This window comes from Ziziphus jujuba, chromosome 8, assembly GCF_031755915.1.
Source record: "Ziziphus jujuba cultivar Dongzao chromosome 8, ASM3175591v1".
Lineage (NCBI taxonomy): Eukaryota > Viridiplantae > Streptophyta > Magnoliopsida > Rosales > Rhamnaceae > Ziziphus > Ziziphus jujuba.
Window position 1 is genome coordinate 26,539,675 of NC_083386.1, and position 23,429 is coordinate 26,563,103.

At 33.3% G+C, this 23,429-nt stretch overlaps 3 protein-coding genes across 4 annotated transcripts; 2 read left to right on the forward strand and 1 right to left on the reverse strand.

Moving 5' to 3' along the window:
* Window positions 1-41: 41 nt before the first annotated feature.
* Window positions 42-5,113, reverse strand: LOC107409446 (dnaJ protein ERDJ2A). Of its 2 annotated transcripts, XM_048469654.2 has the most exons (11): window positions 4,919-5,110; window positions 4,089-4,287; window positions 3,864-3,959; window positions 3,552-3,672; window positions 3,340-3,446; window positions 3,001-3,218; window positions 2,552-2,729; window positions 2,335-2,454; window positions 1,931-2,017; window positions 1,568-1,678; window positions 42-1,063 (listed from the first exon to the last, which is right to left on the reverse strand). In XM_048469654.2, the coding sequence occupies exons 2-11, from the start codon at window positions 4,272-4,274 to the stop codon at window positions 236-238; spliced, it is 2,052 nt and encodes a 683-aa protein (XP_048325611.1). In that variant the 5' UTR covers window positions 4,275-4,287; window positions 4,919-5,110; the 3' UTR covers window positions 42-235. The 2 variants fall into 2 exon arrangements, with proteins under 2 accessions (XP_048325611.1, XP_060676034.1); XM_060820051.1 differs by lacking the exon at window positions 3,864-3,959 and having other exon boundaries at window positions 4,919-5,113.
* A 1,022-nt stretch (window positions 5,114-6,135) lies between these two features.
* On the forward strand, window positions 6,136-12,249 carry LOC125421392 (uncharacterized). Its single transcript, XM_048470312.2, has 8 exons — window positions 6,136-6,656; window positions 7,076-7,170; window positions 7,591-7,670; window positions 8,841-8,882; window positions 8,956-9,083; window positions 9,571-9,751; window positions 10,571-10,749; window positions 11,330-12,249. Exons 1-8 carry the CDS (start codon window positions 6,256-6,258, stop codon window positions 11,844-11,846), a joined length of 1,623 nt encoding a protein of 540 aa, XP_048326269.1. The 5' UTR covers window positions 6,136-6,255; the 3' UTR covers window positions 11,847-12,249.
* A 6,115-nt stretch (window positions 12,250-18,364) lies between these two features.
* LOC107414664 (probable WRKY transcription factor 27) lies at window positions 18,365-21,016 on the forward strand. The gene is made up of 3 exons (XM_016022820.4): window positions 18,365-19,676; window positions 19,819-19,932; window positions 20,067-21,016. The coding sequence occupies exons 1-3, from the start codon at window positions 18,991-18,993 to the stop codon at window positions 20,686-20,688; spliced, it is 1,422 nt and encodes a 473-aa protein (XP_015878306.3). The 5' UTR covers window positions 18,365-18,990; the 3' UTR covers window positions 20,689-21,016.
* Window positions 21,017-23,429: the final 2,413 nt, after the last annotated feature.

Here is a 23,429-nt window from a genome sequence, read left to right on the forward strand (position 1 = left end):
ATTGACTCCCAAAATTTCACTCGTTAAGAAAAGAAAGAAGAAAAAGAAAAAGAGGAGAAAAAATTAATTAGTCTACAGGCTGAAATGTATTTTTGACCTTACGTCTATACTCTCTATCAAAACTTACAGCTAAGTCGTAAATCAAAGGTGGGCACACACTATCCCTGTGGTGACCAAAAGAACAAATATGAAAATATTATAAGTCTATGGTTTCATTGATAAAATAAGCTGTGTTTCACTCCTCATCTGAGCCAGAACTTTCTGAGCTCGAGCCTTTTTTATGAACGGTGCCATTTGTAGCCGCACCCTTCTTTTCTGTATCCTGCTGATCTGCCTCATCTTCACTGTACTCACTCTCGTAGTCATCATACTCCTCTTCATTCTCTTCTTCCTCTTCAACACCATCCTCTGTAACAGGTCCCTCTTCTGCCACAATACCACCACGAGTGCCAGCCCGGGTTCGTTTCAAAATTTTTAGCTTTAAGGTTGTCTTTTTATCACAACCAATCCACGAGTCACACAAACAGTAACAAGTCAAATTGTAATTCCCTTCCGACGGGGCCTGGAACTTGCCCATAACCAGTCTAGCCCCATCCTTGACTTTCTTAACAGCTTCTTTGACAGCAACACCAGTGTCCTTCGCATTTGCTCCTGATCCCTCCATTGTCTCCTCAATTGCCTTGGAAGCAGCAGTAATAGCTGCAGCTTCATCCATGAAACTAACCTTCTGGGAGAACCATACATTGTTAGACACTGTGTCTGCAAGCAAAAACCAGTAATTTTCTTCCTTGTGAAATGGGAAATAGGGAGCATGGGGTAAAGCACCGATAAGGCCATTAGCACGTTTAAGTGATACCCATGCGTGAACAGTGACAATATCACCTTCTTGTATACCCTCTTCACCTTCAGTCTCACAGGTAACATCAATTGTTATAGAAGGCATCATATCAACCACCACTTCAACATCTTGTACTTCAGCAGAAGAGAAACCAGCAGTTTGAGCAAGCAGCTCAGCACGATCTGGCAGGCTCATATCCTGAAGTTCCTGGAACGTTCTCACCTTCTACAATAAAGAACCAGAAAACTTTAAAGAAAAGATCAAAAGGCAGAAAACAGGATTATGAATGGGATTAGGAGGAGAAATGGGCAACACCAAAACAAACTTCATTCAAATTTATTGTTCATTCAGTCTCAACAACATACAGAACCATGTTTAAACTTATTTTTAAAGCCAAAACAACTTCACGATCAAAAAAGAACTTAACAATAAAGCCAAAACAACTTCACGATAAAAAATGATCTCATGTAAAAAGTTTAAATCTCACAATGAGGGAATGAGTATTAGCATGCAAATATTTGTAACAGAAGAACTCAATATATTTTCCAGAAAATTTTATCACAGATGTGCAATGGCCAAATGCACATAATAAACAGCACATCACAAGTTCCTAACGTTAAAAAGTTTCCAATTAAGATCTTCAGGGGCAGCAATATAGTTCTACAAAGCTACATGAATGCATAACGTATTGCACTTGAATAAAATATGATACAAAGGTTCTAGAGTTACCTTTCTAGCTATTTTTTTCACAACAGCCTCACTAAAATGTGGCAGCTGCAGAAAAGGAGCAATGCCTTCACTGGATCCTCCAGTAGTCTTCCTTGTGCTGAGAGGAACAGCCTGCATTACAGGCAATCGTATTGGGGAAAAAAAAAAAAAAATCAAGAGTTAGCACAGATTTGAAGCACCATGATGCATATTGCACTATTCCTGCCCACACATATGTGGAGAGAGCCGAGGAGAGTTGATGACAAAACAAAAACAATTGAAACAATTTACATAATAAACACATGGTTAATCAGAGTTTAAGATGGCAATATTACAAGGAATGGTAAAAGTTTATCAAACAAATTAGCGTCAAAAACACATCACCTGAATGATACACTGAGAGAGCTCCACAACCCCAATAGCAGGTCTTAGCCACCCATGCCCCTGCGCAGTGCGCGGTAGGACTGCCATCTGTACAGAGTGAAAAATAATTAAAACAAGTGAACGGGTCTTCAAACAGTAAATATATCATGAATAGCAAGCGGCACATAAAAGACTACTTAATAAGTTATTATTCACCCACAAAAAAAAAAAAGAAAAAAAGTTTGTTCCAACAAGTTATTCAGTTCTGAGACAGGAACAAATAGAACATTCTCGAACAACACAGCCACTTAACTAAACTTGAAAACTGAAAATCATGTGTGTTTGTGTTTCTTCAACAGCTAAGTACCAGCAGCACTAATTTTAGATTTTACTAAATATAGGAAAGAAAATAAATCTGGGATCACCTTCATTAATTCTTCAAGGAGGCGAGGTGCAAGTTCTAATACACGTCTGAAATCACCTTGCAGAGATGGAGATAAAGAAGCAGACTCCCGAGTTAACTGAGCTTGAATCAACAGTTCTGTCTGAATAGAAAAGGCACAAAAATAAGCATGTATATATATTGTCCTCCATCAGTAAATCATTAGTTTAAATATAACCCAATTTTGTTGCATGAATCACCTTAACAATGGCAGGATGCTGCTTCCAAAACTTTGCCTGCTCTTGCTTAATGTTCTTAAGGTCCAGATTCAACTCACTCCTAACTAGCATGAAAAGCTTCTGAAGGGGTTCATTGTCAGTCCTACGAACTGGAATTTCCATATATTCAGCAGCCTTATTGAAGACATCCATAACTTTGCTGTGCAATCAAGTTATTTCAGTCTCAGTTAAAAATTGGTTAAAGTACATCAAACCACCAAGCAAGATATAATTATTATATGCTGTTGATTTAATTGAACTTCAAATTTGCATTTAGTGATTTAACTACACAACAAAATAATAATAGAGAAGAGCTAACTTTTCAAATTCTCATATTCAATGGGCAAAAATTGAATTTTATTGGAACAGAACATAGAATTTAGTTTCCAGACAACCTTAATGGTAAACAAGCCTCTAAAGAAATTAAATACCTTGGAGCCAAAGAAGGCTTCATGAAGTAATAATAAGTGGACAGTGTTTGATGCATCACATAATTGCCGGTGTATTTTGCCGACCTTGAAAGATAGATAACAGCTATCACCAATGGTAAAAGAATACAAACGCCAACAATCCAGAGTAAAAGTATTCCACCAGATGCCCCATCAATCTTGAGCAGGAACTCCGGAAGAGCTATGCCCATTTGAAACCCCTGTTTCAACAACGAATCACCTTAAGTTGCAAAACATGTTTAAGCTTATATAAATCACTGCTATTGGAGAAAAATCAAAGACAAGCTAAAATCCATTTTCCACCAAATGACTTGTATTTACCTTTCTGCCATCTGGATGGCCATATTTTTCAAAGTTCTCTCGAGATACTGGATCAGTCAAAGCATGATAAGCCTTAACTATGTACTCCACAAAATATGTATGCGCCTCTAAAAAACAAAAGAAAAGAAACAAAGACCATTAGCATGAGAGATTGTCATTATTAAGATCAGTCAATTAAGCATGCTCAAATTGAGAACTAAAAGACCTTCAACCTGGATCTGGATTTTTATCTGGATGGTATTGTACAGAGAGTCTTCTATATGCCTTCTTTATTTCTGACTCAGAAGCTCCAGACTCCAATCCAAGAATGTTGAATGGCTCAAAAACTTGAATCTGAATAAATTAATGAAAGGTAAGTTTCTACCACTGACATGCAGCACAAAGCATAGAGAAGTAAGAGATTAGGACCTGATATAAAATCATAACTAAGCAAATAAGAAGAATGAAAATATCAAAAGAGAACAGTAAACATCAATTACATGCCATATTTAGCATTGCAGTCGAAGTTCAGATATAATATTTACCTCACGGCTCATATTTTTAATGTAATATACAAGGACAATCATGACAACCCAAAGAACTACTAATGTCAAGTTACTACATGTTGAAAAGTTTGAAATCTGCAAAATAAATACACCATAATTATATCAGTAAAATTGAACTCTAAATACAATGAAGGGAAAAAAATAAATCAATAAATAAATAAGAAAAAAGATAGAGAAATTTTCATGAACGATGAAGAAGCTCACCCGCTTAAATATTGACCTGCGATATTTCCCCGAACGAGAGCATTCAGAACACTGACAGTGAATAGTCTTTGTTTTCTTTGAGGCAGCACGGCACAACTTTAGAATAGTGTAAGGCACTAATGGCAACGCCATTATTGTCAAGACAAAAATTGGGAACAAAGCACTATTCTCTTCTGAAGCAGCCATGGCTACCTCCTTCCTACAAGGATTTCGTATATAAATGTTATACCTTATTACTCATTTTCACTATAATTAAGAATCAGCCTCAGACATAATAACATTCACCAACAGGGAAAAAAAAAAAAAAAAAAAATGCTTCAGACATATTATAACAAGAGGAACCAAAAATTGTTTCAACCTTCTAATATTAACAACTACAACAACATAACAAATTGAAAACACATCGGCTTTATCACCATAAACCTGTCCAATGAATCTGTTTAACAACAATAAGCAAACTGAAGAAAACCCAATTTTGAATACCAATAGCACAGATAAACCTAACCATCCACAAATTGGAGTGGCGAAGATTTAACAGTATAGCAATCAGTCAAAATTTCTTTTTTTGTTTTTTTCAATAGACTCACTCAAAAACCTCTCAAAAACAGCTTAACTATAGACAAATATTAGCAGAGGACCAAAAAACAAAAAAAAAAAAAAAAAAATTAAAACCCAATATTCAAAACGGAAAAAACAATAAGAATCAATAATAATTCGCACTCCAGGAAGAAGAAATAAAGCTCAGCCAAATTTTAATCATAATTCCAATAGCTATATATGTATGTATATATATATACACATATATATGTATGTATGTGTTCATGAATTACCAGGAAACACAGAAATCGAGGTCGCGATCTGTCTCTGGGTCTGGTTGTTCACGATGGCTGGCGCGACTTAAGAGAAAGATGGCAATGCGAGGGATAGTGTTGGGGTTTTATTTTCGGGTTTGAGATCCAAAAAATTGAAACGTAGACGTCAATGAAGGGTTTTCTACGCGGCCTTCCAAATCTACCCCTTGCATTTTTATTTTTATTTTTCAGATTCTCTCTCTTGTCGGTATAGATTTTTTCTTTTTCTTTTTCTTTTCTGCATCCAACAATAAAATAACTTCTTTCTATTTCAAACTTTATAGTAAAATAAATCCTGTTGAAAAATACGTTATAGTTAAAATTTAATCTAAAAAATTGGAAATTTATTTACTAATAATTTACGTAAATTTTAAAGATTCTTTTTATTCGTCTTTAAAGAAATAGAAACAGAAAAAAAAATGTTTTTTTTTTCCCTCTACAAATTAATTTGGTTTATTCGTCTTAATATTTGATGCTAGCACTCAATTTGGTTCAATTTTGGTATGACATAATTCAACCATTAGATGTGTGCCAAGTCATCAATATTATGTTGTAAAATAATGAATTAGCATTAAAATGATGTTACCTTCCCTTTTTTATGTTTTAAAATTAATCATAAAATTATAAATAAATTTGTCTAAAATAAAATTTATGATTAATTAAATTTTGTCATCATATGATTATTTTTGATTAATTGTTATCATATGATTAATTACTTTTTAAGGAAAAAATGATCTAACGATATGCCTAAAGTGATACATAATGCATCATCTCCACAATAATTATTATTTTTAAAAAAATTATGGATATTTTTAGGGAAAAAAATCATGGATTATAATATAATTGTATTACTAGCAGAATTTCAGTAAGTATAGATAAAGTCTTCTACGAAAATAGCAATGATAAAATACTAAAAATATCTACAAACACAAAAAAAAAAAAAAATATATATATATATATATATATATATATATTTAAAAACATAGAATAAAGTTATAAAGTTTTTTTAAAATATTAAAGTGAATCAAATTTGTATATTTTTTTTATAGTTAAAAAATATTCATACAACATGCACATGTTAAAAATGAATTTATATTTTTGTTCCGAAAATTGAATGTAAAATTTACTAGGAATATATATCTAGTGGACCTATTATTTTTGTCCCCAACTTTTTTTTTTATTTATTATTTCTAGATAAATAGTATGGGAAAATTAAACAAAAAATAACAAAATCCCAATAAAATCCTCGTCTCTTTCGTCTTCGCCATCATCGTCATCACAGAAAAACAAAGAAAAGCTCACTGGCTCACGCACACATGGCCTCCCAAACGGAGCCAACCCACCGTCAAAACCAAACCAAACATATCGCCGCCACCACCAACCTCTTTTCTTTCTTCAAACCCTCCATTACAACGACGTCGTACCATTCGAGAGTCTCTTTTCCCCTCCTCATCCCCGGTTCACCTAAGCCACTCACCTTCGACTCGTCTTCCAATCCCGACCCGGTTCAACCACCCAAGTCGGCTATCAAGGATGCCTCGACCTCGTCGGAATCCAGCTCCGCTTTCCCATCGGCGGTTAGGATTGCCGGGCTGAACTCAAATCCCAAGGGTGGGGGACCCGCTTTCGTGGGCCAGGTCTTCAGTATGTGTGACCTCTCCGGTACTGGTTTAATGGCCGTCTCTACCCACTTCGACATACCCTTTATTTCCAAAAGGTTTGTTGCTGTCTTGTGCTTTATATTATAGCTTATTGGTTCCCAAAGTCTGGTTTTTTTTTTTCTTTTTTTCTTTTTTTTCTGTCCAACTTTTTTCTTTTTAATCAAATTATTTGAGCAACTTCATTTATCTTTCTATACGCTTAAAATGTAAATGTAGTGTTTTGACTAAGACCCTTTTGTTAGTTCATCTGGGCAATTTTATTGTTTTCATTTTTGGCCGTTTTCTTGTTGATTCTTTAGCATATTTAAGAATAGGAATGCCTTTGCTTTTGCTGTTGTCCAGTTTTTGCTTAGTAATAGCTCAGTGCTTCGAACTTGTAAACTTGGAAATAATGGAGATGCAGGTTTTGGTCTTTTTTTTGGCTTTTTCCTTCTTGTGTTGCATACTTTTTACTCCGTTTATATTCAATATGTAGAACCCCTGAGTGGCTTAAGAAGATGTTTTCAACGATCACAAAGAGTGAGAGGAAGGGTCCCGTGTTCCGCTTCTTTATGGATTTAGGAGATGCAGGTACTATTCTTTAATGGGGTTGTGCTTATTTTTCTTTCTGCTTTCTCATTTGCCTCCATAGTGGTATCCTGTATGTCTATGTTTCATAGGAGACGCTTGGTTAAAGAATGTTTAAAGCTTGGTTCCTTTTTCGTTTAGAACCAAACTGTTTCTATTTGTTTGTGGAACTTGATTCAAATTTGCTCTGCTGAGGAAATTATTCAGATGTACAACTTAATTCAGATTTAAGATTTCAGTCTATTCAATTAATTGTATCGCAGGTGCTAGAAACGCAAAGTCTGTTACTCTGCTTAACTGCAGTGTAAACTTTATTAGGTCGCTTGCGTGTTTCAATTTCTAATTCTTTTCCCCTTTTTTTTCTCTTTATTATCATTAATCGTATAAATTTGTACAAATATTTGACTGAAATTTTGTTGTTAGTGACATATGTCAAACGGCTGAACATTCCAAGTGGTGTGGTGGGTGCCTGTCGTCTTGATTTAGCATATGAGCATTTCAAGGTACTGTTCTCCTTTTCAAATGGATAACTCTATCTATGTTTACATACGTAGATCAATTGGGTGGTTGAATTCATCTCTTGTTTTCTTTAGTGATTATTTCATTTTATTATTGTTTTTATGTACTTCATCTCATTTGGTTTTCATCTTGCAATACATCCTCATGCTGCGAGCCGCTTATAGGCTTGGAATTTAGGAAGAAGAGGAGCAATAGTTTTAGGACCATATTTATCACACTTTTTTGGATGGTATGGCTTATGTTTATTGACGTGGAAATATTACTTTCCTGAATTATAGGAGTATTGTGTTGCTGTTTTTGTTATCTATTGTTCAAAGTGTTGTGTTGTAGCATGCATTATCTGTATTCATTTTGTTTGGTTTTTCTTTTTAATACATATTTTGTGAATGGACTAGGTGAGCCTTAGTAACAGCTGGTGTTTGACCGACTCGCTGCTATGATTGTTGTTACCTATTGTGTTGAAGTGTTATGTGTTATGTTGTAACATGCACTATCTGTGTTCATTATCTTTGGTTGTTTTTTGGATACATATTAGTGAATTGACTAGGCCAGCCTTGCCTAAAGCTGGTGTTTGACTGGCTTGTTGCTATGCTTATTGTTTTAGTAGCTGGAAACTAGGCCATAGATCTTCAAACATAAAGGACCTGCTTAGTAGTCAAGCCTTAGTCCAGAGAATAAAGTTCTTGAATTTGAAACCTGAATTTTTTTATTTTTTTTATGTCATAAAAAAACATGATATGAGTTGGCAGTGATTTGAAAACTTGGTGCAAGGGATAAACATAAGGGGCGTATGGCTAGAGCCTGAAAATAAAAAAATACTCATCCGGCATAATCATTTATAGTAAAGATGCATTAACGCATGAAAATATTTCCTTAACATATTAAAATGGCACGAGAAGCTAGTCGTGGCCAACCAAATTAGTTGGAACACGTTTTTTTTAGGTTACTTTCCTCATATAGAATTTATGCATCATTTTTGTTTAGCTGTGAAGTTATGGAAAGAAAATATGCCCATGTCTTTTGGATGTGATATGACAGAAAAGTATGCCCATTTCTGGTATATAATGTTCCAAGTTTGGGATTTCTTTTTAGTTACGTCTCATTTTTGTCTCATGGGATGAATTTTTAAATGTTTTTCCATGTGTTTTATGCAGGAAAAACCTCACTTATTCCAGTTTGTTCCAAATGAGAAACAGGTATGCATTAACATGTTGACCATCTGTTATAATATATTTTTCATTTCCCTTTAAAACTTTGCTACTCCTCCAGGTCAAGGCAGCCAACAAACTACTTAAGACAATACCCCAGAATCCTGGATACAAAAAGGTCGATGGTGTTCCAGTTTTCAGTGCTCAAAATTTGGATATTGCTATAGCAACTACAGATGGAATCAAATGGTGCGTCCTTTCTTTCACTGTTTTATTTTTGTTTATTGTTATTAGGATTAAGACGTGTGTTTCTCTTTTTGTTGATCATCTCTTATCAAAAGAAATGATTGTATTAGTTTTACTGAATAGTCTGATAAAATTTATCTTACAATGTGGACAGGATTGGAAGTCCCCTTTGTTTAAGTTTTCTGCATGTATTCAAGTCTGCCTGTCGGTCTATGTTTTTTCAACTATGCTTTTTGGAATTTATTATAATCCCACATCCTACCAGTTGGAAACTTGAAAAACGCTATTTTTCAGCTCACTTTGTAGCTCGCATTAAATAATGAAATTTCTAGGATGATTTTTGATTTCAACAGAAGCCTCTTTTTTTTTTTTCTTTTTTTTCCCTTTATTTTATTGCAGCACAGCTTTTATCAAGTTTCTTTCATTTCCCTGTAAAAAGAAATATGGTTTTAGTTCGAATTTCTAATGCTCAATTGGTTTATTCCATCAGGTATACTCCCTACTTCTTTGATAAAAACATGCTGGATAACATTCTTGAAGAATCTGTTGATCAGCATTTCCATGGTTTAATTCAAACTCGGAACATGCAGCGTCGACGGGATGTGATTGATGATAACTTGGCAGCAGAAGTGATTGAAGAGATGGGAGACAGTATGTGGGAGCCTCCAGAGGTAATGGAATTTAATTGTCTTGTTTTGCAATCCCAAAGTCAGAAAGGCATTATTTGGCCAAGATTATCATGGATTTTTTTATTATTATTATTATTTTTAGAATTATTCTGATTTAGCAACTTTCTGGCTTTGAGAATCGTTTAAGTTACCATCAATCCTTAATTTGAGCATTTAGGAAGTAGACTAGCCCAATAACTGGAAACAAATGCAGACCTTATGTTTTCCTGAGTAGAGATACTACTAGAACAGGGGGTCATAGTTATTTGAACACAAGATCAAATTGATAACCATGGCTTTTTTACCATTTAAAGTTACATGAACCTGAAAAGCTTGTTGGAGGTGGGACCAAACTTGCATATATTTAGCCAAAATAAAACATACTTAACAGTAATTTACTCAATTATTTGAATGCAAGACCAAATTGATAACCATGGCTCTTTTACCAATTTAAGATACATGAACCTGAAAAGCTTACGCTGTTTAGAGGTGGACCAAACTTGCATATATTTAGAAAACATAAAACATACTTAACAGGAATTGACCTTAAAAAAAAAATATATATATATATATATATATATATGTATACACAACAGGAATATTCAGTGAAGTAACAGCTTCCAATAATGATTGTGAATTAGAAAAGCATGTGATACGAAATTGGTTTTGTATAGTCATTTATATGCTAGCTAGAATGGACAGCATATTGGTTTGTCCATATATATTAGCTGCCTCAGAAAATATGATAGACCTTATTTCTTTCCCTGCTTGTTATGTAGTACCAGACTGGAGTGATAATTGACAACATAACTTTCTGGACAGGTTCAAGAAGTGCTGGATGAGATGGGCCACCCAGCGATACCTTTGAGCGTTATTTCAAAAGCTGCTGAGATGCAGCTCCTTTATGCTGTTGATAAAGTACTCCTTGGTAATAGGTGGTTACGGAAAGCTACTGGCATTCAACCAAAGTTCCCTTATTTGGTTGACTCTTTTGAGAAAAGGTACTTCCTATGGCAGTTTTCTACTTGCTCATTGATATCAATGTTTGGAAACATGTATCTGCATTTAATATCCATGATGATAAGACTTTCCTGGTGTAAGTTGAGTATACGTAAGACTATGTGCACAAAGAAACCACTCATGCCTGCTAGAAATTATTTGATGCTTATATTTTTTGAAAGTACTTGCTACATTGTCCACCACATCCCTTGGTGAGTACAATTCGTGTCCACCACTAAATTTTGAGACTAGGACTGGTTCTAGGTGAATGCATGTATTCTGTGATTTTGGTTTTGAAATGATTATATACGATGTGTTGGATGCATTTGTTCATGGTCAAACCCAATGTTTTTATGTTTTTCCTAACCTAATCCAATACTGGATATAGATATGGTTTGCTGCATAGAGATGACATGATCTGTATCAATTGTTAGAATGATTCCCTTGTTGTCACCTCATTGTGCCACTTCTTTTCACATTTTTCCTGTGAAGATTATTGAATGTTTCTTTCAATAAAGTTTTTAAGGAACAGTTTCCCAAATTCTTTTTTGACTTTATAGCATCATGTCCTTTCTATTGCAGAAGTGCGGCTTCTTTTCTGAGAGCCTCCAAATCAATCGCATGCCTAGCCAACCCTGAAATCACAAACAATCGTAAAGATATTCTGCACAATAGGACTTCAGAGCTTAATTCTAAAGATGATGTTCAAACCAACCAAGGAAACAGACCTTATTTTCAGTTTCCTTTTGGAGATTGGTTTAGTCCTCAATGGTCAAAACAAAAGAACCAAAATGAAAGCTCAAGTGAATGGATAAAGCAAAACACGCGGCCAAATCCATTCCTTCCAAAGATTACAATGGTTGGCATTTCAACAGGTGAGGCTGGGCAGATGAGTAAAGCCAGTTTAAAGAAGACAATGGAAGATTTAACCAAAGAGTTGGAGCAGATAGATCAGGGAAATACCGCTGGTACAAGTAGTAGTAACGAGGAGTTCAAACCTGAAGATAGGGATCCGCTATTTGTGGCAAATGTGGGTGATTACTATTCCGGCATGGCAAAGACAGGTTCAGCTAGATGGGTTCGCAGAGGAAACAACTAAAGGGCGGGCCTCACTGACAACACAATTTTGTTTAAATCTTAATTGTCGATATTTATTTGTGAACCTTCCCCCTTCCTGAAAGAAGAAATGAAAAAGTCTCCAACATGATGCTGCATGCATGCATGTCATATTGTAGTTGTAACTTGTAAAGAGTGCTGTCAATGGAATGCTAGGAGATTTTCTCCAATACTAATTGGCAAACAAAAAAAAAAAAAAAGGGTAAAAAGTTAGAGAATGCTAAATTATCAAGTCGATATCTGTGTATATGTGGTGTTTAAACTTCGCCTTGAGTTGAGCAGCAACTAGTCAATTCAAATAATATTGTGAAACAATCTCCATCAGTATTATTGTTTTGAATATTGCAGAAATATTATTTTTATATTTGCACGTGGATTTTATTTTATTTTATATTTTCCATTGACTCTTAAAAAAAAATAAAGATTTCAGGATTAGATTTTAAGATTTGGCACCACGAGAAGAATGAAGAATCGTAAGAAAGCCAAAAAAAGATATATTGTTGCGTCTTTGGCCTTTGGTTCACGAGCGGCGAGTCTGTGACCTGTGTTGGTGGGTCATGGAATTATAATCCAAAGCAGAGCTAAAAAGAAGAAATGTGGGGCCTTTTGAGTGGATATCCGGATGGGGTTTTCCCATCAATAGTAAGAATCAAACAAGGATATAATATGATGGAGATGGCACAAACGAAGGCCAAAAATGTGTGGACATGTTCACTACTTACTCTTACTACTACTGCTACTACTAACCAAGTTAAATAATAATGATGCAGCTCAAGAATATTTACTACTATAAAATAAATAAACATGTTGGTGGTAGAGATGGAAATGGTTCCCTTGGTGCTCTTTCTGTCCCTCCACCCCCAACTAATCTCCTCTAGTTTGTGGCACTTCTTTTCCCCCAAAACCATAAAAAGTGCATGGTGCGTAGTCATCTTTTTTTCCAATTTTTTTTTCTCCTCTCTCTCTATCTCTCTCTTAACAATGATGAATAAAGGAAAGGTCTAGATAGATGAATTTTTTTCGACAAAAGAAATAAAATGATGGTAGTGGGAGGAGGTAAAGTTGGTTATTAGATATCGCAATCTTGGCTTTTTGTATTGATAACAAATGTATGTTTATCTCTACATGTTCTCCATCTTTTGCCTAACTCATTAGTCGACCACCCCTCCTTTCTCTTCTTTCCCTTTTCTCCCAATTTGCCAAACCCACTTCTCTGTCTCTCTCATACTCATATAGCTGAAATGGATGAGAACTGTATATGTAGAAAATTTATGTGTTATTGACAATGACGAGGACAATCATATCATTCGTCTTATCCACCTTTAAGCCCTCCAAACACACTGTCATCAACCTATATATAGATATATATATATATATACTTTATTAGGTAGACATCTTTAAATTTTTAACTTTTAAATATACATTAAATAGTATGTTATCTTCTTCTTTTTTTCTTTTTCTTTTTTTAAAAAAGCATATGCATATAGTTCTTCCACATTTATAGTTTTTTAATAATATGGATATTCATAAATTAAAATTCGCAATTCACATAAGCATTATATTTGTTGAATTTTTTTCAAACACATGTGGTCTGAATGTAGATATTGCAAATTAAAATTTGCTGCAGCATCATAGAAAAATTATCCACATGTATACTTTTTATGTTTTTTTGTTGGTTACACGTTCATCCATCAATCACCCGTCTAACCTTCATGTCTAATCAAAGTAGCCAGACCACAAGAATGTATAGCCTCCTAAACATCATAACTTTAGTCTTGGCCAGTGACAAGATTAGACATGTACACTGCCTTTCAAGTTTTGGGTCAATTTGGCAATGAGATCCTCATCAACCAACTCCCTAAGCCTCCTCATATCCATATATACTCACATTCATACTATAGAATTTTCATAATTTAGTTAAGATTATGTTATATTCAATTATTTATTTATTTCAATTTAGAGGATTGTGTAATGTGTTTTGACATAACAAAACTAGGTAGGAACCAACCAAACAAAAAGACAAATACATAAAAACTTACAAATCAGATATCTTATTCCCCGAAGTATTTATGGACCTCCTTACAAAAAGGGAATGAATTTTTTGCAGCTGAGGAAGTAGTGGTGGACCCAATTTGCATCCCAGACTTTAGTGTTTCCCACGAAGCACCTTCCAGACTTCCTCACTAATCTTTTTTAATTTAATTTTGTTCATTATATTATAATTAATATGTTGATGTAAAAATCAACAATCAAAGTTTGTATGTCTGCCTTCATCATTGAAGTAAAAAACCCTGCAACATTTAAGTCAAAAGAGAGAAATTTGAATGTCAAAAGTTATTAGAATTTATATTTTGTATTTTGGTAGACGTGGATTATGATGTATTTATAGCTTAGGTATGAAATTTTTTTCAAAGGCAATTAAATCAATTCCAACCCTAATATGCTGGACCATAAGATCAAATAAGAAAGCTAAAGGAGTAATGAAATACATCCCATCCAATATACACATTTTATGCATGTTATGTTTGTTCAATTTTCAATACACAAATTTCATGACAGACATTCTAATTAAATATACACATGCAGAATCATTAGCCCAAGTTCTAACATATGCCTTTTCCATAATGCTTTTTTTTTTTTTTTTTTTTTTTATTCCCCAGAAACGGACAGGAAGACAAGCAAAAGAATAGCACATTGTGCACGGTTATTTCATTGTTTCTAGAAAGAAAATATTCTTCCTTTTGTAATTATCTTTTTTATAGTCTGCTTATGTAACTTTGCTTACGACTTATGCCCCTATTTTCCACACTCTTTTTTTATTTTTCTTTTTTTGGGTTCGTGGCTTTATTTATTACTTTAAAAATAAAAAATAAAAAATAAAAATAAAAAAGGCTTCAGCATGGCTAATTAAGGTAAGGATAATATGTTTTCTTAAATAATATTTACTTCAATCAATTTTTCCTTTTATCGATACGTACCTACCATTATAAGTCAATCTCTTGTTTGCTAGCAGAATCAATATATATATAGTAAGAATGTCAATGGGTATTCTTTAATTCATAAATTAAAAAAAATTATTATTGTTATATGACTTTTTATTTTATTAAATTAACCACATAGATAATCATCTTTACTATTTCCTAAATATTTCACCATAATGTGCTTTTCTTTTCTTCTCACATGATCTTATAAATACAATAATTATGAGAGTCTCTGCCACTGGAGAGACTAAACTCATAAAACAAAACAAAACATGTTAGTAGGAAGTCCATATTATTCTTGTGATTTTGTTGCATCGACTAAATATATTTGATGCTCTTGTTTGTCATCTGTCTTGCTCCAGCTTATAAGGAAACCCATATGCAATATTCCAATGGTAGTTTTCATTTTTTGTGTTTTTGAGCTCATGCAAAGAAAGGACAACCTTTTGAAAAGAAAAAATAATTGGAGGACATTTTTGTTTTTTGAGAGGGATAATTGGTGGACTTATTAATTATTTGAATTTCCTTTTACTAATGAGATACTTTTTGTTGGCCAAAAGGAGGCAATTCTTTCACATCATTTCAAGGAACATTTTTCATTATTGAAAGTGTGGCCATATCATTTTCTTTATCTTGGATTTGTCAATTATAAACTTGAATAAGAATGCTCAGAGACACAATTGCTTCCTTTCTTTCACTTATATTTTATTGCCTATTGGATTGAATTAAAAATTATTCAGTTTACTTTTCTTTATAATTAAATCATTTATACTAACACTGCTCAATGAGTTCTAATCGCCACTATTTTGCCAATGAAACTCCATTAGCAAAACAATGGGTGGGGGGGCCTCTTCCTAAACCCACAAATTCCATTATTTCAAAAAAAAAAAAAAAAAAAAAAAAAAAAAAACTCATTCATGAATCATGATTATGTGCCTCCATATACACATTTATACCTAGTTTTTTATTGCCAGCAATAATTCTTTTTTTTGCTGAAATTGAAGATATAGGATTTCATATTCAAAATTATTATAAAAAAATAATTTTATTATTAGATTGTTTCCACATAAACAAAATAATTATATTTTAAACATCGGTTTGCTACATGTTTAAAACTTTTTTTTTTTTCTTTTTGGAATAATGTTTAGAACTTCATTGGACAAATTATTCATATAAATATTACAAATAAATGAATAAATAAATCAAAGTGTAAAAAAGGTATCCTTTCTTTTTTGATCATAAAGGTATCCATTTATAGAAGCACCTTTTTTTGTTGCGAGGAAGCACCTTATGATTCTGATCCTGCACCCATCTGATATTTTCCTACCCTTCCAGCGAGAGAAGAGACTATATTGGCATGCTTTTCACTCACATACTAACTCCAAATCACTGACCGCTAAAATTGCATAAAGATTCCCACATAAAAAGGCAAAACTTTTTAAATTATTAACAAACCCCATTTTTAACGGCTCGAGATTCCTCAGAACCTCATTAAAAGAAAGAAAAAAAAGAAAAAAAGAAAAAAGTTATACCATCTAAAAGAATTGAAACACAAACTTGGTATATAAATGACAACTAGGAAGGGAACAATTTTCTTTACCCTTTCTGTCCCTATCTTGGGGTTGATGTGGGGCTCACCAAATCACAAACACCAGAACGAAGCTAAGATGTGATTTTAATCGGATGGTCACCATTCTCTTCAGCTCCACGCGGTATAACCTCGGACAGCCCTGATGCCTCTGGGCGTAGCGTGCCAAATAAGGTGCTTTTGTATTGAATTCGCTCTTGCTCTGTTTTGGTTTGGTCGTATTTGGAATATTGAGTATTGAATTGCGGGAGAGGAAAAATTGGGGTGGTTTTTGGAAGAAATATTAGGCTTTGAATAGGGATGGGATCTGTGTGGGGTCCACCTTACGTCCTCAACGCATGTACTATACCACTTATAAGCGCGTACGGTAGATGTGGAGACTTGCTTATCAATGTCCATGAACAAATGGAACATATGAGTGCACTATACGCTTTCACACTATGCCAACACCATAGCGCGTGCATCCCTTCTCGCGTATCAATTTTTTGGTTTTTTTTTGCCTTAATTTCATACGATACACACACACAGAGATCAGTTTTACAATGGATCGTCGGATATGGACCGTGTCAAATTGATACTTAAAAAAAGAAAAATCACGAGTATCCATATACAATAAAATCGAAATCGCGTGATAGTTTTAATAGTTAAAAGCATCAATATTTTGAGTTTATGAATTGTGTTTAAACGTTATTAATAAAAAAAAAAATTATATATAATAAAATTGATAATTTTATAAAAAAAATATTAATTTTTAATACGAGTACAAATAATTTAAACCATAAAATATTCCTATATGTATATATTTTATATTTGTATAATTGCTGTTTTAGACTCCCAATTTTATTTTCATTATTTTAAAAGTTTCAATTGGCATCAATATCGTTATGGTCAAGTGAGAATTAGTCTTGGGTTCTGAGACTTTTTCTTTTCGGATTAGATATTGATTTAATGTTTATAATACTGATTTTGTCTCATAATGCTAACACTTTTTAATAATATTATAACATTCAAACATTACATTTAAGTTTTATGATAACCAAAACGTTAGATATTGATTTAATGTTTATAATACTGATTTTGTCTCATAATGCTAACACTTTTTAATAATATTATAACATTCAAACATTACATTTAAGTTTTATGATAACCAAAACGTTGTTTGTCTTAGACACACACACACACACACACACACACACACACACACACACACACACACACACACACACACACACAGTTAGGGGACTTTTGGATAAAAATTTGAGGGACACATGATTATCTTTCAAATTCTTTTTCATAAATTTTTTACTATATCAAACATCTATATATATGTTGAATTATTATATACTTATATTAAACCTTCACACACACACATATATATTTGATATATATATATATATATGTGCTGAATTATTATATGAGATTGCTATGTAGATAAATGTATTTGGTTCCATCTACAATATTTAAAAAGAAAAACTCCATTCGAAAAGTTACATTTTCTTTTTTTTTTTTTTTCTGATGTATTTTCACTTTTTTTAGTATGAGTAAGTAAAACTTTATTAAATTCAATGGACTTTATGTTGAAATACAGGAAAACAAATATTATTAAATTATGCACTATATATATATATTTTTATTTTTTTTTTGGGGTAAAGGATCATGCACTAAATTTGGAGACAAAAAAATTAGTAATGTCTTGTAACTTGAAAAGGTGGCCACCATGTTCGAAGGAGGAGAGGGGTTTAGGGGGGGGCCGGAGGGGTGAGGTGAACCAAACTATAAAAAATTTTTTACAGCTCGAGTGGAACAGAAGAATGCAACACATTTATTTCTCAGGCCAATGCACCCATTTCATTGGCTGGTGCATTTCATTGCCATATACGAAGCGCGTGGTGAAACCTAAAAAGCATAGTAAAACTCCCAAAGAGTGAACCACACTTGACCAATAAGGTTTCGAGTACAAGTTGGGAATAGTTAAAGCATATAATAGATTTCTCTTTCCATACAACCATAGTCTTTTCAATTTGCCACCTTCCTATGGACCCCCCTTTTGACAATTTCATAAAGTCAATGCAAAAGGCAAAGCAACAAGCTTTCTTTTTTTCCTTTCTTTCCTTAGGTAGAGAAATCCATGACTAACTATTCCTAAAAACCACTCTTTTTCTTTCTCTCTCACAGCTCAGTTCACAAAATACAAATAGTAATACCACCTATTTGGCTTTTTCTTCCTTTTTTTTTTTTCTTCTTTAATAAAAAATACTTCTTTATTTTTCTGTGAGTATAAATAATTAAACAATTTACCAAGTCAGTGCTCCACCATTTCCTCTCACTCCAATCTCTCTAAAAATTGTCTGATTTTACTCTTCCAAAAGTCAGCGCCGTCCTTTATGCCCTTCTTCTCTCCGTCTGTCTTTGTTTTGCCAATTTGCTTCTCTTCAATTTGGCTTTAAACAGTAGCTACACCGCCTTAAAAAAAAAAAAAAAAAAAAAAAAAAAACCTTCAGATTGAGTAGGCGAGAGTTTCTAGGCATACGAAAAATCCCCTTTTTATAGTGCTGGAAATGGCAGAGGATTGGGATCTTTATGCCGTGGTTCGGAGTTGTAAATCGGCCACACACACTGCTACGGCCACAGCCGCCGCCGCTGCCGACGATGACAACATATACCCTATAAGTAGTAGTACTAGTGCTACTTGTGCCACCGAAGGAGAAGAAGAAGACCCTTTGGCCTGTTTGGCATCTCTGAAATTTGAGGAAAATGATGATCCTTTTTCTTTTCCAAATCTTCTTGTTGAGCCTAGAAACAATGCTTTCCAAGAGTTACAGCAATTCTACGAGCCCTTTTTCTCCAACCACACGACCACCACCACTACCACAACAACAAGCACTAATAATCTTGGGGTGGTTATTCCAGATTCCTCCATTTCTGAATTTGGAGGAAAAACTAGTGGCCAACAACAGAAGCAACAGCATCATCATCATGATAATAATAATTTACTGAATATCAGCGCCAATATTCGGCCTCGCTTCTCTCCCGCATCCTACATTTCTGGGTTTGGAGGATTCAGTGGAGACAAACAAGTGAAACATGCACAGGCTCAGCCAAAACAAGAGCAACAAAATATTGAACAAGAAGCTCGGGATCAGCAGGGATTGATAATTCAAAGGCCCGAGACCAGTTCCGCTGCTGCAACTCGTTGTTTATCAATCGGGCAATCTCAAACTCAAACACCCAGATCAAGAAAAAGGTAAATTCATTAATTAATTTTCGATGTTAATTCATTAAATTTCGTTTCTGATTACTAGTTTCCTAAAAAGGATAGCCGAAATTAATTACATCAAAGTCCAACCGCTAAAGTCGTAGAAGGTTGTTTTCGTATTGATTTGCAGGAAGAGCCAACAGAAAAGAATGGTGTGCCATGTAACACAAGAGAATCTCTCTGGTGATTTATGGGCATGGCGCAAATACGGTCAAAAACCCATCAAGGGTTCTCCATATCCAAGGTTCGGTTTTGTTTTTTGTTTTGTTCTTTTTTTGTTTTTTTTTTCAATTTTCTTCCGGTTTCTGATTGTTTCTCGGGAAATTCATAAAAAAAATATTTTTCTCAGTCTCTGATATTTGTTCTTTCAAAATTCAGGAATTATTACCGGTGCAGTAGCTCAAAGGGATGTGCAGCAAGAAAACAAGTGGAGCGTAGCAACACGGACCCGAACATGTTCATAGTGACATACACAGGCGAACATACTCATCCTCGTCCTACTCACCGGAACTCACTCGCCGGCAGTACTCGAACCAAATTCACAGCCAATCAAAAACAAACCACCGACAAAGATACCGATCAGCCATCATCCACCATGGCAGCCAATAATCCTTCGTGTTCGTCTCCGCTTTCCGGTACAAGCCTCTCTCCCCCCACGCCACTAACAGTGCAGACTGACGAAGAGACTGCAAAGCTTCAGGCGGAGGACAAGCTTTCCAAAGAAAGCGAGGAAATAATGGACGATGAGAATGAAGATATTGAAATTGAAGATGATATTCTGATCCCAAACATGGTTATGTCTGAGGATATCTTCTTGGGTTTACAAGAGCTTGGTTGTATCTCTTCTTCTCCTCCTGGTACTGCTACTGCTGCTGATCAGATTCAGAGTCCTTCTAATTCCAGGGATAGCTTTTCCGAGAAGGGCCCATCTAGTTTGGGCTCTTACTGGGCTTCTTCTAGCTCCGCCGCTGCCGGAGCCACCGTTGGCGGTGGCTGCTGACTCGTAGGGGAAAAAAAATAAAAAACCTTAGGTGGCCGGCTTGAGACTTTTTTTTTTTCTTTTTTTAAGAAAATTTTTATTGGGTGTTGGCTTTTCGGAAGAGGGTTGTGGGATTCTAATACTGTATAGAAAGAGATAGAAAGAATCTCTTTCCTCTCCACCCACACAGAGAGAGTTTTTCTTTTTTTCTTTTTTATTTTACTTTTTCCTGTAAATAAAATATAGTTTTTTTGGGGTTAAAATCCGGGTAGTTTCATTATAATCTTGTATGATTCATTAAAAGTTTCATTTTAATCTTGTATTATTCATTAAAGTCAGTAATTTTTCATATCTGAAACTTCAAAGCAATTCTCTTTGCTTCCTTCTATTTCATGACGATGAAGCATGCAATGTAATGTAACTTTTTCCATCTTTTGAGTCTTTGACCGATATGATCCTCTATTTGCCTTTTTTTTTTTAAAAAAAAAAAAATTATATATATATATATATATACATGCTTGGTTTTTTAACATTTTAAAATGTATTTTAACGCATTTTATTCTTTTAAAATTTTTAATATTTTAATTGACAAAATATTTTAATAGCAATCAATCTACTGTCAAAATTGAAACAAACATAGATAAAGATGGAAAAAATAATAATAATAAAAGAGGATTTTATTTATTTATTTTTTACTATCATCATCTTTGTAGGACCAGGTTGAACAGTTTCTTACATCACAAACCACGATGCATATTTGACATGGCAAATTGTCAAAATTATTGAAATAAACAAATAATAATAATACAAAATTATAATGGATAAAAAGGAAACTAGCAAAAGACAAAACCACCTAATTCTTTTTTTATTTTTTAAAAGGAGAATAAAATTAGAGATAATTTGGGTTTCCATTGGGTATAGGAGGAGTGGCTTGCTTATTAACATTAGAGAGAATCGATGTTGATGGAATAGGTGCTCTTATTCAACGTTTTGACTTTCCAGGTCATCGTCCACGTACGAAAATCAATTCTAAAATCATAATTTTTGTTTTTTCAAATAATAGCAATAAAAAATGAAAAAAAAAAAAAGCGAGTGGATGACAGTTGTCGGTTCCATATTGTCAGAGGCAGAGCGTGAGGGGCTCCGGTTCAGTCGCCTTTGTCACGAGACAAACGCAAGATCCTTTTTCGTCCGTTCGGTGTTCACACACAACGTGATATTGATTGGGGCTTCCCAGGTCAAATCTTTTTTATTCTTTGATATTAGATTTAGAGTTGGTCAATTTTATATATATACATATATATATATATATATATATGCTATATGTATTATTTTAGGAAAAAATAAATATAAAAAGTAGATGTATGTGAATTGTTTATTTGTGTAAGTTGTTGAATGAACAACCGATGAAATGTGATCACAAAAGAGAAGTAATCCAGAAAATAAAATCCAAATACATTAAATTAGTGTTGCAAGTTGTTAGATTATATTTTTATCTTGATTAAGGCATTAAATTATGGGGAAGAATGACTCTCAACTTTTTAAGTCTTGGCCAACCCTAAAAAGGTTGTCTTTTTGGCTAGTGAAAAGAAGAATGGGTCAATGTCCTTTATCTTATTTTATTTTTCAGGAATTATTATGTCTAACAAAATTGTTTCATTTCACTAAATTTGACTCGGTGGGAATGGGATGTACCTAAAATTGCTTGATATCAAAAGGTGGCAAAAAAGCCCTAAGGAATTGGTTTTGTTGGTGATTTTACAAACACAATATTTATTGGGATAATTAAAGCCAATCTCATTGACAAGGAGGCAGATTTGGGGAAGGCAGTTGGGGATTTGTAAATAATAGCACATAAAATGAAAAGCTTGACTAAAAGTCTAAAGATTCGTAATTTTGAGCATCAATTACTAAACAATCCATGTAACAAAACAAACATATATATATATATATATATGTATGCAATTGTTGAACAAGGATTCCATTCATTTCACTTGAAATGGACGACCTTAATTTGAGTCAATCAAATTGTGTCAGATTATTTTATTAAATTCAATGATTAGAGTTATTTTATGCCATTGCTGTTAACTTAAAAACAATTTTTTTAGTTATTGATTAATGCTAATTTTTTTTATATATTTTAGAATTAAAAATAAATTAATAAAACATTGCTACTTAAAATTGAATTGCTAATTGATTACTTTTAAAGAAAAACAATCCCAAAATAGAATCAAAATAGTATATAATATATAATTAAAACCAAAGTTGATTGTAAAAAATAGCATATTTATGTATGTATTTGTAATTTTGTATATGTACAGCTGATTATACATGAACTTATAAGTACTATATAAATAATTCAAAGTAAAATCTTGAATTTGTAAAAGAGATGCATAAAAGTTACAATCTCAAAGTATAAGATCTTGAAATATTTGATGAATTGTACATAATGTAAACGAAGAATAAGGATTTGTCCTTAAAAAAAAAAAAAAAAAAAAGATAAGAATCTAGAAAGTTAATTTGGGATTAACTTGTTTTATTATTTAACTATAAACATTATTAAAAGATAATTATCATATAAATATGTTATTTACTATTTTGATTACATTTTGGAATTATTTTTTCTTCAAAGTAATTAATTTAGCCATTTAATTTTGGATGACCTATAAATTATATAAAAAATCAGCATAGATCAACTAAGGAGATTGTTTTCAATTTAAAGGTAATAACATGGAGTAACTCTAATCATTTGATTTGAAAAG